This window comes from Daucus carota, chromosome 4 (genome assembly GCF_001625215.2).
Source record: "Daucus carota subsp. sativus chromosome 4, DH1 v3.0, whole genome shotgun sequence".
Classification (NCBI taxonomy): Eukaryota; Viridiplantae; Streptophyta; class Magnoliopsida; order Apiales; family Apiaceae; genus Daucus; species Daucus carota.
In genome coordinates, this window is record NC_030384.2 from 29,578,736 (window position 1) to 29,595,899 (window position 17,164).

General features: G+C 34.2%; 1 protein-coding gene across 1 annotated transcript; it reads left to right on the forward strand.

The window, feature by feature from the left end:
* Positions 1-2,501: 2,501 nt before the first annotated feature.
* LOC108218745 (lysine-specific demethylase ELF6) lies at positions 2,502-15,536 on the forward strand. Its single transcript, XM_017391833.2, has 7 exons — positions 2,502-3,949; positions 4,752-4,830; positions 4,979-5,046; positions 6,112-6,262; positions 6,808-7,316; positions 11,789-12,169; positions 12,494-15,536. The coding sequence occupies exons 1-7, from the start codon at positions 2,860-2,862 to the stop codon at positions 15,298-15,300; spliced, it is 5,085 nt and encodes a 1,694-aa protein (XP_017247322.1). The 5' UTR covers positions 2,502-2,859; the 3' UTR covers positions 15,301-15,536.
* Positions 15,537-17,164: the final 1,628 nt, after the last annotated feature.

A 17,164-nucleotide genomic window follows, 5' to 3' on the forward strand; every position in this document is an offset into this window, starting at 1 on the left:
CTGTCTTGCTTTATTAATTCCCAAATTATTTTAATAAATACTAGAGACAATTACGAGGGTACTCGAAGTGGTTTTGTAGTAAAAACACAAACGGTTAATTTTTTTATAAATGATTAAGTAAAGAGGTATGAATAATGAAGTGGAGAAAATGATATATTTTTTTTTATAGTGGCTTAAACGAGTCTCCAATGAGATGGATGGCTAAAGTGAGATATTTTGACGGAATGAGTGGCCAGTTTGATATATAACCCTTTTTTTTTTTCCAAATTTGGTTAAAAATTGCTGCTTCCGGATACGGTAATTTTATCGTGGTCATTTTATTACAAGGTTTGTGTCTAGCGGCTCGAAAATAATAAATCCATGTCAGCTCCGTTGAAGCATGTGTTGATTTCTTTTTTCTCTTCTAAATTTGGTTAGAAGTTATTGTTTCTGAATTCTGGATACACTATTTTATTATGGTCATATTATTTCAAGGTAATATGAGGTAGGTAAGTTGATCTAACCAACGCAATCTTTATCGTGTCATATTTTAAAGATAATACGTGCTATATAAGTTGATTGGACTCAATTATAATGTGACGTCGTATTATCACATATTATCTCAAGATATTATGTGATATGTAAATTGTTCTAAATCAATAACTTTCTATTATATTATTATCATGTGATAATAATATGACAAGTAAATCGATCGGATTCCACGAGATTAACGTGATGGGATGTTGTTATCATGTGATAAATAAATCGATCAGAATCACGAAATTAACTCGATGGGATGCAACAAGCGTTAAGATCATGAGATTGCAATTAGCAAGGTCATATTAATGGCTTCCCTTCATGTTGGTGGATCCCTCCCTGTATCATATGATATCGTCTCCAGCAATGAGACTTAATGAGATCGGTAATGTCCCAGACATGACAGATTAATAAGATTGAAGCGTGACAGTACTGAGTCTAACACTAATACCTGACATTCAAATCACACTGAATGAACTCATTCAGATCAGATATAATTAGACTAACAAATGAGATTCAAATTTGACTTAATAAATAGTATGATCATATTAATCGTTTTAAGTGTGATGTGACATACAAATCAGATTCAATGAAACTAACACATGACATACAAATCAAATTCATAAGAGTGTACGAGTGACATTCATATATTGGTGTTATAAAGAAAAAACAATGCAATGAGATGCAACCATAAAATTGTAATTTTTCTTATTCGTTCTCCTTTATTTTAAAGTTTTTACTAATAATTTTCTAGCCATTTTTCTGATATAATTATACATGCACATGTCATTCAAGTACTCAAAAATCATCAAATTGAAAAACGAGTATCAAGGTTTAAATTATCTTATTTCCCGAGCCGTTTCAATTAAATTATACTTATTAGATCACAATCAAGTTAAATATATATATATATATATATATATATATATATATATATATATATATTGTAATTCATATATAAATAATATTATACGAAGAGAAACCGTCAAGGATAACAATTTGATATTGCACGATATTCAAACAAAGTTACAGAACATGATTATATACACTACATACTTAAAAAATATATACAACACGAAAACAAATCCAAAATATGTTAATTTTTACTCTATGCACTTACAAAAATTTATGAGTGCGAAAAATTTATAAGACACAAAAAAAGAGTTAAGATATACATACACTCGAAAAATATATTTTAAAAATCTAAATAAATTATTCAAGTTTTTATAAATTTAATAAGACATAAAAAATGTATAGGATACATTTAAATAATTTATAGAACACTTGTATATTTTTCATGCTGATTACTCCCTCCGTCTTAAAATACTTTTTCCGTTTACCTTTATCACGTTTGCCAACGTACATTTTTAATCATTAATATCTTTAATTTCGTGTTAGTATTAAATATAAAAATTTCACTATACTAAAATACTCGTAAATACAAATCCAACAAAATTACTCATGATTATATTTGGTCTATAAATTATGCCTAAATTAGTAAATGTAAAAAGAACGAGAGGGCGTAATATTTTCGAATTTCTATAAACAACCCATTAAACACGTAATCATTGCACATTAAACGGCTGACCTGGCAACCTCAGCCCGTACACTTCAATGGCGAAAATGATAGAAAGCGCAAAAGAAAAGAAAGTACTACTCTAATATCCAATCTCAACTGCTCACTCACTAGTGTATTACTTTATTTATTATACTCTCTTTTTTTCCCTTTATTTATACTGTCATTTAATTCTTTTTATATATAAATTCATATCCAATTTACTAAATTATATTTTTTTTATCTGACCCACCACGTAACTTACTGCACTAATTTAATCAAATATGTTTAATAACATTTTTATATACACAATAATTTTTTTTTTTATTAGACTAACATGCGCCAAATATATAAGAAATTCAAGTGGGCCAAGGTAAATCGTACGGCCCAGCTTTTGCTGATGCACACACAAGAGGCGTACGATACTCTATCTTGCGCAGATTAGTCCCCTTTGTCAAAATCTATGTACACAAAAAATCGTGCCTTTATACATACACCTATACATACATATATAAATCAGTCTCACTTTTGAGAAATTGGAGTCAATTTCAACACACCCAATTGAAGTTTGCAGGTTCTACTGTTCATTCACTATTCAATTTTTGCTCTTAATTGCATGTTTGTATTGAAATTTGAAGGGATACCCAGTTGATAGTGTTGAAATTTGGTACTAGGGTTTGTTTTGTTTGATTCTGCATTGAAGTGTGTGTTGAGATTTGAGATTGTTGATTGGGTTTGTGTGTTTGATTGGTTATGATTGATTATGCTGGTGGGGTTTGAATGTTGTAATGAGGGATGTGAAAATACCTAATTGGCTAAGTGGGTTGCCTCTGGCGCCCGAATTTCGACCAACGGATACGGAATTTGCTGACCCAATTGCTTATATATCGAAAATCGAGAAGGAAGCTAGTGCTTTTGGGATTTGTAGGGTGATTCCGCCGTTTCCTAGGCCTTCGAAGAAGTTTGTGATTGCTAACTTGAATAAGTCGCTTTCAAAGTGTCCTGAGTTGGGTTCGGATGTGAATTTCGAGAGTGTTAAGGGTTGGGGAAATGGTGGTGGGGAGAGCAAGGCGGTTTTCACGACGAGGCAACAAGAATTGGGTCAGAGTGGGAAGAGAAATAAGGGCGTTGAGAAACCGGCTCCCCCGATATATAAGCAAGTGTGGCAAAGTGGGGAGGTTTATACATTAGAGCAGTTTGAGGCGAAAGCGAGGGGTTTTGCTAGGAGTCAGTTGGGTATGGTTAAGAATGTTTCTGCATTGGTTATAGAGACGTTGTTTTGGAAGGCGGCTTCTGAGAAGCCTATATATGTGGAGTACGCAAATGATGTCCCAGGATCTGGGTTTGGAGAACCTGATGGGTCGGCTCAGTATTGTAGACGCAATAGCAGGAGGAGGAATTTAAGAGAAAATGCATCTGAGAACAGGAAGGAACCAAGAGGAAATGATACTAGTAATGATGAGAATGGATGTGTGTCCGATAAGTTTAATCCTTCATCCATTGCCACCGGTCCATCTAATACTCCTGATAATATAGCGAGATCATCCAGGGAAAGAATTTTAGGTCACGGAAATGAAGAATGTAGTTCTGGTCAGAAACTTTCAGACAGTCCTTGGAATTTACAAGTAATTGCACAGTCACCTGGATCAGTTACACGGTTTATGCCAGATGATATTCCCGGTGTGACATCCCCTATGGTTTACATAGGAATGCTGTTCAGCTGGTTTGCATGGCATGTTGAGGATCACGAGCTTCACAGTTTGAATTTCCTTCATACAGGCTCTCCGAAGACTTGGTATGCAGTTCCGGAGGACCATGCATTAACTTTCGAGGAAGTTATTCGTAACCAAGCTTATGGAGGAAATATTGATCGCTTAGGTATGTAAGATGATTGCTGCTTATTCTTAGATTACATTCCCGCAAAATTGTACACAACCAATGTACTCGGAAGTCGGAACAGAACTTCCAGCAATTAGCTAGACATCTTTCTTTCTTGGAAAAGTGACAGTTAGATTACACTAGTGTAAGGAATCAAACACATGTAGTTGATTACTAAGTTGGATAATATGATTTTGGCAAATGTGTTTATCCACCTTCTTGACATTTAGCTAAGCAACGAAGAATTTTCTGGCCAATGATGGCAATCAGCAGTCACCTCATGAAACTATTTTCTATTAAGTTGCAACACTTTGGTCATTAATCTGAAGTTAGTTCCTTTTTGTATATGCAATATTTATATAAAAACACAAGAAAAGCAGATTAATCTTCCATACTTATAATTTGGTCATGCAGTTTCTGTTGAACTTCTATTCGACATAGGGAGCCCATGGGAGTCTGTCTGATCTTTGTACATTTTCTTTACCAGCTAAAATGTTGCACAATAGATAAATTTTGTTATCTAGTTATTTACTTTCACTTGGCAGCTATGTAGGTTTCTGCTGACAAAGCTATCAACTCGTGGCATTTACTTACAATGTCACAGAGTTTTAGGGTTTATTTGTTATTAGTTTTTCTCCTTTCTCATATCTGGCAATTCTATTATTTTAATTGATTTAGTTTACTATATTTTTCAATAAATAAAATTTCCTAGAGTTGATGCTGGATTTGATAAAAACTTCTGTCCTGATTCTGGCAAGTTGTATCTGGAACTGTCTTTAATATATATTTGTTTCTTTTGTAGCTGCTCTGACACTCTTGGGGGAGAAGACTACTCTTCTATCACCTGAAGTTATTGTTGCATCAGGCATTCCATGTTGCAGGTTTGTTCTCCCATGTTAAATAAATTGACATGTATCCATCTTTCTTGCTTCATCTTTGGTAGATTACTGTCAGTGAAATCGTTTTGTACTGACTTATTTGTTGGCAAATGTTTACTGTTTAGTAATTTATTCTAATTTTGATTCTTAGGTTAGTTCAGAACCCAGGTGAATTTGTTATCACTTTTCCAAGGGCATATCATGTAGGCTTCAGCCATGGTAATTGCTTTCATTTTTATTTTTTTTTGTACCATAATGCTGTCTAGAACTTTTAGTGTGTTGTTTTGTGTTTAATTTTATCATCACCGTACCGTGATTCTATGCTGCATGGGTATCTCATTCTTTCAGAATTACATTTCTTGATGTTTGAGCAATTTTAATTTAGGCTTGAGCTGCAATAGCTACCCGGATGGATTAAACTTGTTCAAAAGAATTTTGATCATTATATAAATATTGTGTATTTAGTTTAAGCACTTGCCAAACAATATTTTTTACTTGAATTCAATTTCAGGCAGAGGAACTAAGTGACTTCGGAAGTGCCTAGTCATTCAGCACTTTTGTGTGGTTTCACAAAGCAACACCTTAAATTATCTTCTAATGTGATACATTACCAAAAGTGTCAAGAACCTTTTGTGAGTTCTGTATTTTCTAATGCTTTTGTTTTATTCTAGGTTTATAAACTAATCGAATAGCTAAGACAAGTAATTGCAGAGTAATGAACAGAGGAACAAGCAGTAGAGAAGAGAGATAGGGAGAGAATGCAGAGATTAGCTAGAGAGAGAGAGAGAGAGAGAGAACAGAGTCATGGAGAGTTTGTTATAGAGAGAGAAAGTGCAGTGAGAAAGTGGAGGGAGGATGAGATTGGTGGAATGAGTATTCCTTTTTACAAAATGCAACATAACATAAATAACTAGTTCATCCAGTACTTATAGTAGACCTTACTACTCAATTGACCATATTACCCTTATTGACATTCTATTGTTATTTAACACTCCTATGAGTACTACTGCAATACTATGTTATACTTCAATTCTTAACAGCCAGTTTGTAAGTGCAAGGTTTTTATGGCTATGAGATAGGAAGAACATACAATTATTGGTACATGTATGTATACCTTAAATTAGATTCTGTCAACGATTGGTTTCCATTTTTTACTTTCTGTGGCTTATCTTCTAGTTGACAAGTTTAAAGCATATATAGTGAGTTATATGAGAAAGAAATCTTGAACTATTTCCATCATGGTCACACATACTGAAAAATAGTCTAAGGGATGTTGATTTTTAGGATTCAATTGTGGAGAAGCTGCTAATTTTGGAACCCCGAAATGGCTTACATTAGCCAAGGAAGCTGCGGTGCGCAGAGCTGCTATGAACCATCTTCCCATGCTCTCTCACCAGCAGCTGCTATACCTGTTAACCATGTCTTTTATCTCAAGGTATGTTTTTTATCATTTCGTGATTCTGCATAATGTTTCTGTGTACTGTATGCGGATGTTTGTGTTATGAGTCAGAGCTGATGCTACGGAATTTGAGCTTGTTAAAGAAAATCATTCTTTCGAAAACTAAAGTATAAATATTAGAGTACTGAAGCTTTTTCCTCTCTAATTATTCACCATATACACCTGAACGTCTTTCTTTTAACTCAGGAGCCTAATACCTGGCAAATAGGTTTATTTTTGAGAACTCTTTTTTTTTTGTTTGACAGTAGTCCATGAAGATTTTTTCATAATCTTTGTGGAGACTATTGATGAGACACTGCTGCATTTTACCTTAAAGTAGCTACTTACCCACTTCTCCACCTTTTTGAATTATTGTCTTGTTCAACTCTGGCTTCCCTAAATTTGATTAATAAAAAATGACATCTCCAATATTTTGATCCTTGAGGTTTTTGAATCTTCTCATACATTTGTCAAGAGAGCTTGTTTTGCAATTTTCATCATTTTACATTTCATGTCTGACAGAGAAATTGATTGAATAATAGGGTCCCAAAGTCCCTAATGCCAGGTGTTCGGAGCTCTCGTCTAAGGGATCGTCAAAAAGAAGAAAGAGAGATACTAGTTAAAAAGGCATTTGTTGAGGATATCATACATGAAAATACCCATTTGACTTCTCTTCTTCAGAAAAATTCTTCTTACCGTGCAGTATCATGGGACCTTGAAATGCTTCCATTTTCACCTGGAGGCTCTGACTTGGTCAACGGCGTTATTGACATGTCCAGGCCGAAGAAAAGTATTTCAAGTGAGACTACTCACAAACATGAGCTATCTAACCAGGACTTGTACTTGGAATATGTGGATGATGCTGACTTATCAAGTGAATTTCAAGTTGATTCTGGGGCTTTACCTTGTGTAGCTTGCGGGCTTCTTGGTTTTCCTTTCATGTCTGTTGTACAGCCATCAAAGAAAGCATTAGAGGGTATTCTACATGCACGTCCTACGGAGTGTAATTCCTCTTTGTTATCCAATCGCATGGTTGATGTCTCTGTTTCAGGTAATCATTCGTAATAAACCTTGAACTTGTTCTGTGATTTTCTTGTGGACCATCTTTATAATTTTGTTCATTTACTGTATTTTGTTGGTGTCTTACAATAAAGTGATATAAAGTTGTGTTATGTATAATATGATCACCTGGAATAACTGAAAGGATCGTGGTGCTAAATTCCCGTGCTCAGTTAGCTCTATTAGGTAGGAAGAATTGATATTTGGGTGAGAATGGAATAAAATCTAAACTATTCTTTAGGTAAAATCATGAGTCTTAAGTTGTTGACTAATCGACCAGAAGGAAATTCAGTTGACTTGACCGTGCTACTAGCAATATAGAGGGAAGTCGTTTGACTGGCATAGCGAGTCATTGAGACATCAAAAGTCGACTGTTCGAGTCACTCACCAGCCTTGGAACTTGTTATGTTGTATATATATAAGCCAATATTCTTGACAGATCCCCCTTATATAGAGTTCCGTAGCATTGCATTACAAATGATTGATTTTATTCTAAAATCTATTACAGAATACACATAAAATGTGATTCTAAAGTAGAATAGTACCCCACACACACACACACACATATACATATATTATAGTCTCGTGGAAAAGCATTTGTAACTACTTCAAAATATCATAAATAATTTTAAAGTAAATTATATTTATGCACAATTTGATTCTAACCCACAATACTAATCACACATAACTTGCACAAACAATTTAACACTTCCAAGCAAAAATTTTGATTTTGAAATTTGGTTCTACTACAGAATCACTTTGTACAGATATGGTTGTAAGTAGAACCAATTTGGATATTATGATTATTTTTCAACGATTTTTTGGAGGAAAATGTTGAAACTTTATTTTTTGATATACTTATTTAATATTTGATGAATAATAAGATTGAAACATGTATTTTATGTGTATATATCGGTGTTTTTTATTAGACTCTCTCTCTCTCTCTCTATATATATATATATATATATATATATATATATATATATATATATATATATATATATATATATATATATATAGGCAATTGCTCAAATACAAACCATTAAAATAAAAACTAAAATACAAATCAAGAGAAACTATACCTAAATAACATCACCCACCCCCTGTATGTCATCACCCACCCCCTATATGTCATCACCCACCTAGGGCCCACCTTCGCCCCCATTCAATCCACCCGGGCCCGCTAGGGCATAATGAAGGCTCCGCATAGGCCCTGGACAGGCTCTAGACAACCTTAAGAGCCAAAACTTGGCCCCACCATGGTCCCACTAGGCCACGCCCCGACCCTACTAAGCCCCACTTAGACCCCGTCTAGGCCCATCTTGGGGTCCATCCCCAGTCCCAAAACCCTTACCATTCAGCTTAATCGCATTGGTTTGTATTTTAGTAGTTTGTATTGGAGTAGTACCCTATATATATATATATATATATATATATATATATATATACACACATATATTTGTACTATATATATATATTAAATTTAACACTTAAAATCTGAACAAAAAAAGTTGATTTTCGAAATCGGTTTCATAGTTGAATAATTTTGGATCATGGATCATCATGATTCTGTTGCAGAATAATATTGAAATATCGCTTAATTTTCAATTATTCTTGGAATAAAATAATTGAATAGTTTGGCTTTTTATTTACTAATTTAAATTTGTAGATATATTTCATAAAAAATATGATAAATATATGTATTATAAATATTTTTATAATGGGTATGCTACAAAACTCGGTATTAGAGGGTGTCCTATGGCTAATATATATATATAGGCGATCAAATAGAAACCAATACTCTCTCCGTCCCTCTCATTTGTTTATAGTTTTTTTTTCACTGCTCGACACGCATTTTAAGGCTCTTATAAAACATAGTTCCGTAATTTATTTTTGAGATTTTCTTTTTGTGTATAAAAATTCAAACATCAAATTTTTATTCAAAAGAAAAAAAATTAAAAAATAAGTTACGAAACTATATTTTCTAGGAGCACTAGAATGCGTGCCAAACTCTCGTCCCCAAGGTAAACTAACTAGGGGGACAGTGGGAGTAATATTCTATGAACCAGAAACCACTCCTTTAATCACCGTATATAACTACAGAAATCACTGTTTTATATGTTGTTAATCACTATTTTATGATTGGTATTGGTGTTCAATTATTGAAGATCAATTATAGTTGCAGGTGACAAGCGGCATTAGCCAAATCATGGTTGTAGGTGATGGCGACAGTAGTAGAAGGGTTGATAATCATGCCTGGAGTTTCATCAAATATAGTATGAGTGAAGATGATGATGATATACGTTGTAGACTTGTAGATATATATGTATTTATATATTTATATTTGTCAGATTTCTTATATATCAAATAGAGATATCTGATATACAAACGAGTGATTTTTGCAGTTAAAAACAGTGGTAAAAAATTTGTCAGGGACTAGTTTCTAGTTTCTAAAGAAATTTAGTTTCTAGTGGAGTAAGCTCCTATATATATAATTATTTTTTTAATATAATATATATAGATATATAGGGTAGCACTCCATAGCATACCCTCTTATATGGAGTTATGTAGCACACCATTATAAATATATACATAATATATATTCTATTATATTTTTTATGAAATATAATTGCAAATTTTGATTATTAAACCGAAAACGAAGTTATACAATTTTTTTATTCCAAAGATCATCTAAAATTATGCAATTTCTCAACATGATTCTATAACAGAATAATAATCATCCAGAATTATTCTGTTGTAGAATCAGTTTCGAAAATATACTTTTTTTAATCAAATTTTAAGTGTTAAATTACTTAAAATAGATTTATTTTATAGTATTCTATATTAGAATCACGTTTTATATGTATTCTATAACAGAATTTATAATAAAATTGATGATTTATAGTGGCGCACTATGTAACTCCATATAAGGAGTCCCTCTCTGGAATGTTGGCCTAGATATATATATATATATAAAATTATTTTTTTATCTTTAAAGCAAAGTGATCAAATGAATTAATGATTCTAATAGTCTATACCTTGTAAAAGTGTAATGGTTGTACATCTCATAATTTTTGGTCAGTAAATATTAAAGTATTTCTGTAAACTATAACTTATAAGTATAACTTAAACAATAGACGGTACCTTGTGCAAGGAAATTTAACTTTTTGTCATTTTACTAATAGAACAAGTGTCTCTCATTACATGTCATAGTTTATGTCATCTCACATATAAATGTATATATATTATATATCATTTTTTTGACATGTGGACTAGCTAAACTAGTTGCGCTCTGGGACCCTCTGCGACTCACCTCAAGTCAGCAACATAACAAAAATGGTAAATATATATAATTTTTATTTCTTCATCCATTCCATTCATACCAATTTATATAGAGATCAATCCGTCTAACATGGGAATGACTGCTCATTCCTACTCATTTACTTCACAATTTTTTACAAAAAAAATTCACACCCGTTCTTTTTCTTCACTCTTTCCTCTTTGCATCTCCTCTTTCCTCTATATTTGTTCGCAAATTAGTATTCCATTTTTTCCAACTAAACGGAGCATTAGTGTATAGATTTGCACACTGAACCTCATTAGATATTAGTGTTTAAGACCGCAACAGTGCACGCGTTTATGCTCATAAAAATTTCAGTGACTTGTGATTGGCCTGTATAGCTGGAATTGACTATTTATAATTAGTTAATTGGGTCTTTCATTTGTTTAAACTCCCGTATATCAGTGTGGTCATAGCCCACCATCTAGATATAGAAACATAAAATTGTCATGGAAGTAGGGACAAATATTCTGCAAAGTGCAAACTATCTGTGACTTAGATAAATTATCTGATCGTCTGGTGAATACAGGTGTGTTTACATGTAAAAATATTGTGAGACTAGACTTACTTAAAGCTGTATCTGAATTTGGTAAATGTCTGTCCTTATTGTCAATATTAAGTAATTGTCTTTTTGTTTACAAAATCAACTGGTCCTGTGCTATTTATCATTAATTAAGTAGTTGTTATGTAATAATAATTATAAGTAAATGAGTAATACAAAGTTAATGACTATTAATAGAGGAGAAATAAAGATTTCATTCCCAGTTGGGTTCCCCCCCTTTCCCCACAAGCCCCTAGCCCCAGCTCCCTGAAGAAATAGTTATGAAGGCTTCCATTGGTTCTCCACGAAGCATGGAATTTTGGGTATATCCTCCTAGATGATTGGCTGCATAAATGAATGCATACTGATTGAAGGGTAGTGATCTTCATTGTTCTGTTATCTGACAATTTGTGATTCCATAGAATGCCTGCCAACTTCTGGTTTATAATTATGCTTTATATTTGTACGCTTGAATGTTCATTAAAAATTGCATAAATGAAAATGGATGAACCGCGTTACTTTTTATGTTTGATTGTTGGATATTTTAGTTCTATTTGGTCTAACGCATCATTTCTTTTTGCAGATACAATACAAAACCAGGATACATCAATCAAGGATATAATATCATCAGCATGTGAGAGAAATGTCACAGAGAACAAAGAAATAGTGACCGGAGGACAGATTGATTTGACAAAGAGATGTGTGCAACCCTCAACCGTGGAGGATCAAGTACAGGCTTCTACTTTATTAGTTCAAACACCAACCGGAGCATTTTCAAGTGTCGAAAGATCACAGTCAATGTGTTGTGTGGAAGAAATATCTCTGAGTTCTTCAATAGATAATTTCAGTCATGGCCCAAACACTTACTTCAGACCACGGATATTCTGTTTGGAGCATGCAATTCAGGTTGAGGAATTGTTGTCTGGTAAAGGGGGAGCAGATGTGCTTGTAATTTGTCATTCAGGTGAAAACAGGCCTCTTGCCCATATTTAACTTAGAAAACAATCCAATGCTATAATTAAATGTTCGACAGGAAACTAAAACATCCGAATCATATTTTCATCATAACACGCACTATTTGATCCTGCTCTATATCTTTCGAACTTTTGAACTAAACCATTATAGAGCTAACAAGTTGATACTGAAAAAATTACCAAGCCATTCTTTAATGTTTATGTTTGGCTATATGCCAAGCTATTTCTGTGATGGTTTAATTGATTTCATATTTTAATATATATGTTTCTATTATCAGAGGGAAAAGTATTAACAAATTTTTCTTTTTGGGCAGATTTCAAGAAAATTAGATTACATGCTGCAGCAGTAGCTGATGAAATTGGTAAACCTTTCAGTTATCAGGAGGTTCCATTAGATAATGCCTCCCCAGAAGATTTGAAGCTTATCAATTTTGCAATTGATGATGAAGGACAGGATGAATCTAAAGAAGACTGGACATCAACGGTGAAAATAAATTTGCGGCATTGTCTGAAGACCTTTAAAAAATATCCTTCTGAGGAACTGCAGCATGCATTGACTTTGAAGGGGTTATGCTTTGACAAAGCTTTTAACGGAAGTTTTCCTAGCTTTAAGTGGAAATCTGCTAAATTGCGCTCTAAAAGGAGGAAACTAAATCAATCTGAAAGCAAATCATCTGAGAGCATACTGATGAAAAATGATGAAGCCTTAGAATCAGTATCAGATGCGCCCTTTCCCGATAAACAAGTTAAGCTTGTTCACGATGCGCCCCTTCCTGATAAACAAGTTAAGCTTGTGAGCAAATCATCTGAGAGCATGCTGATGAAAAATGATGAAGCCTTAGAATCAGTATCAGATGCGCCCCTTCCTGATAAACAAGTTAAGCTTGTTCACGATGCTCCCCTTCCTGATAAACAAGTTAAGATTGTAAGCAAATCATCTGAGAGCATGCTGATGAAAAATGATGAAGCCTTAAAATCAGTATCAGATGCGCCCCTTCCTGATAAACAAGTTAAGCTTGTTCAAGATGCGCCCCTTCCTGTTAAACAAGTTAAGCTTGTTCACGATGCACCACTTCCTGATAAACAAGTTAAGCTTGTTCACAATGCGCCCCTTCCTGATAAACAAGTTAAGCTTGTTCACGATGCGCGCCTTCCTGATAAACAAGTTAAGCTTGTTCACTATGTTAGAAGGTTCAAATCTAAGAATTCTGGTTCTGGCAAAACATTCAAAATTTTGGAAGATTCTCAAAAAGGCCTCGTACCTGTCAATTGTGCGGATCTTGATAAAAACAAACATAATGGTGTTGCAGATAACATCAGTATATATGAAAATACAGGTCGGGGTTCTTCTGAACGAAGTGTGCTAATTCCGGGCCAGCAATCTGACATGCAACAGAAAAGCAAGTGCCCTGTGGAAAGAAGGAATGTTAATGAGAGTCCTGTTCTTTCTGAAATTAAGTCAAATTTACTTTCTGCTGAACCTGTGATTGGAAATGTAACATCACAAAGTGGAAGATCAAAGGAATTGATGATGATGGATGAGGCATTTGGTTCAGCAATTTTTGATTCCCAGATGCAGCAGGAGATAAAGCTGGTTGGTAATAGTAGCGAAAAGAATGGAAATTCTTCTGCCGGGTCACCTGAAGTTCCCATTTTAAGTACGGTTGCTTGTCAAACCCCCGACTTTGTCCAAGTTGAGAGAGAAAATCAAATGATAGAAGGATTGTGTTCACAACATGTAAATTCTAATCTAGTGAATGCTGGTAAAAGTGGTGTGCTGCACAAACTCCAGGGTAGTGCAGATGCTTCCACGAATGAGGTCTCTGATCCTAATATCTCTCAGGTTCCAGACACTGAAGTAGAAAGGTTAAATGAGCACATTGAGAAACCACTTTCAGTAGTGAATATTGGGGCTGACAGTCGCGCAAATTTGTATTGTGAAGTACAGACACAGTTTGCTTCCACAAAAGTGTTCTCTGATCCTACTATCTCTGAGGGTTCAGGTTCCGATATCACCAAAATAGAAAGGTTGAGTGAGCAGATAGAGAAACCAATCATAGAAGTTGATATTGGTGTGAAGAGTCTAAATTTAGAAGGTGAAGTGCAGCCACAGTTTGCTTCCACCAAAGAGATATCTGTTCCAGTTTTATCTGAGCCCGAGGTTTCAGAATCTGATATTAGCACAGTAGAAAGGTCAAGGGAGCAGATCGAGAAACCACTAGTGGAAAAGAATGCTGGGGATAAAAATTGTCCAAGTTTGGAATTTGAACTGCAGCCAGAGTTTGCTTCCGCAAAGGGAAGTAAGGAGGACAGTGTTACTGCCTTTGTGAAAATTACACCATCAACCAACTCTTCTCCAATATCTGTAAAAGAGATTCAGGATGTTCCAGGGGAGGACTCTGCTGCTGACAAAATGGACAGTTTAGGTGAAATAACTCCTTTGCAGGAAATGAAAGAGTTTGACAGACATAATTCTCAAGTACAACCTGATTCAGTAGTAAAACACAACAGGAAAAGAAAACGAGAAAAAGAATTGCTAGCTGATGGTTTTATTAGGAGTCCATGTGAAAGATTGAGGCCAAGGGCCTGCAGTACTGCTTTGGCAGAGAGATCAGTAACAAAGGAGGTTTTGGAAGAGAGACCAGTAACAAAGAAAGTTTTGAAAGAGAAACCAGATACAAAGAAGGTTTTCGAAGAGAAACCAGCAGCAAAGAAGATCCAGGAGTCTTCAGAGCATCCAAGTCGCTGCAAAAATGGTATTAAAAAGAGGAAGGCATCTTATAACTGTGATGTAGATAATTGCAAGCTGAGTTTTGAAACTAAAGAAGAATTGCGTATGCACAAGAATAATAAGTGTCCCCACGAAGGATGTGATAAGACATTCAACTCCCACAAGAACGCAGTACTTCATCTACGTGTTCATGACGATGCCAGGCCTCTTAAATGCCCGTGGGAGGGTTGCACAAAATCATTCAAGTGGGCATGGGCTCGGACAGAGCACATACGAGTTCATACGGGGGAGAAGCCTTACAAATGCAAAGTCAAAGGATGTGGCCGCGAATTCAGGTTTGTTTCAGACTATAGCCGGCATAGAAGAAAGACAGGACATGATAAGACCTAAATATGTAATCCTTAGTCAGGTAGGTCTGTAATCTGATGGGGGTAGGTGTTAGAACTCTCGAGGCAAAATGGCCTCTGAGTCTGTAAACTAGATGATATTGTCAGTGTACTAGTAAGCTCAGAAATTGGGGGTGGTGGAAAGTGATTTTATTTGTTCTTTGTAGGTATTTTTTTAAAAATCTCCTAGATGATACCTTGTTTGCCAGTTTTTAAAATTAGATTTTGGATTAAAGTTTTTGTTGCTGGCTTCGCTTAAAATTTTATTTATAACGTATGATAATGATGGTGAATGGTGTATTATGTCATATATGTTGACTGAAATATGAAATATCTCGGAAGTTCATATGTTTTGGAAAGATGTCCCCCCGTTGTCACAAATATCACAATATCGTTTTTTGGTTAAAATCACTGTCATTCACTAATGTCTAATGTATATGAGGTTGTGTTCTAAACGAACATCAGAACGCTATATCGTTTATCGTTTTCGTTTTATTAAAAACAAAGACGTTACATGATGTAGCATTTTTTAGTTTTATCAAAATATAAACACTACACAAAGTTACGTTTTGAGTATTTTTCTAAAAAGAATATACTTGAAATGAAATTTACTGCGAGTTAAAATCTTAAGAAATTCTATACTTTAGCTAGGGCCGTGAGGCTGTTAAACCTACGAACCAATTTAATAAAGTAAATAATTGGAACGTAAATTAATATTTATTAATATTTATTAATATTTTAGGTTCACATTTGAGTTTTAGAATAATTTATTTATACCTGAAATAAATTGACTACGAGTTAGGCCCTAAACTCTCGAATCTAAACTCTAATTAATTCTAGCCTTTAGAACCGTGAGGCCCTAGAGTCTTGGAACCAGCTTGATATTTAATACAACAATGAAAAACGCTAAATTATGCAGCGTTTTGGTTTTAAAACGGTAGATAGAGTGGTGTTTTACATGAAAACGCTACATAAAGTAGCGTTTTAGTATTTTATTGTTTACTGAGAACGCTACATAATGTAGCGTTTTGTTCCTAAATATAAACGCTACACGATCCGTCTTCACTGAATGATATTTGAGACCAATTGTTTGGATCGTGACATTCAGGATATTAAAATATTAATTTGTGTCACTTGATGCCAACACCAAGCATCTTGGGGGTGAAAATGATATAAACACAACTGCTAATAGATCGGAAATCCGACCCGAGTAGGCTGCTAATGGATTTATACGTGACTCGGTCTGATAGATAGGAAAAATATTCGATTCGATAAGAACAGTCTGAATAATAAATAAGTCGGATATAAATTTACATCAATCTAATCTGTTTATCCACTACCCCTAAGTCCCAAACTGGTTTATAATATTATATAATACATACATACATATCTTTTGCTTTTTGATTTAAGTTTTGTATTTAAACAATCGATTTTGGATTTTTACTTAAATTTTGCACATTGTAATATTGGATTGTGGTTTTCTCTGATGGCTTCCTCTGATCAAATATAAGTTCAATTACCCACGTTTAGTTACCTGTTCTTGAATGTGTCGAGTAGGTGGAAACATACTAATATAACTAGAATGATTAAAACGATGTATGTTCTTATATGTTATATTGGTGTGAGTGTGTGGAAACATTAATAAATTAGACCATGTATTAAATGAGTTCTGTAAGCAGGGGTGACAATTTCGGGGCCGTGTTCGTGTTTGTAAACGGGTGAATTTCGGGCCAAGTTAAAATCACTTGAAATTGAATTAAATTAATTATCTAAATGTGGGTGTCTTCTCGTGCATTGGTGTTGATAATAATGTGTCAATGGTGTAAATGTATGAATTGGACTGAGTAAGTTTTAAATGATATTGTGGT

Bases quoted from the DNA above. Each gene is read 5' to 3' on its own strand.
- LOC108218745 (XM_017391833.2), top strand. From the start codon at position 2,860: ATGAGGGATGTGAAAATACCTAATTGGCTAAGTGGGTTGCCTCTGGCG. The intron at 7,317-11,788 runs GTAATCATTCGT...TTCTTTTTGCAG, and splicing joins GGTTGATGTCTCTGTTTCAG to ATACAATACAAAACCAGGAT. The intron at 12,170-12,493 runs GTGAAAACAGGC...CTTTTTGGGCAG, and splicing joins GCTTGTAATTTGTCATTCAG to ATTTCAAGAAAATTAGATTA.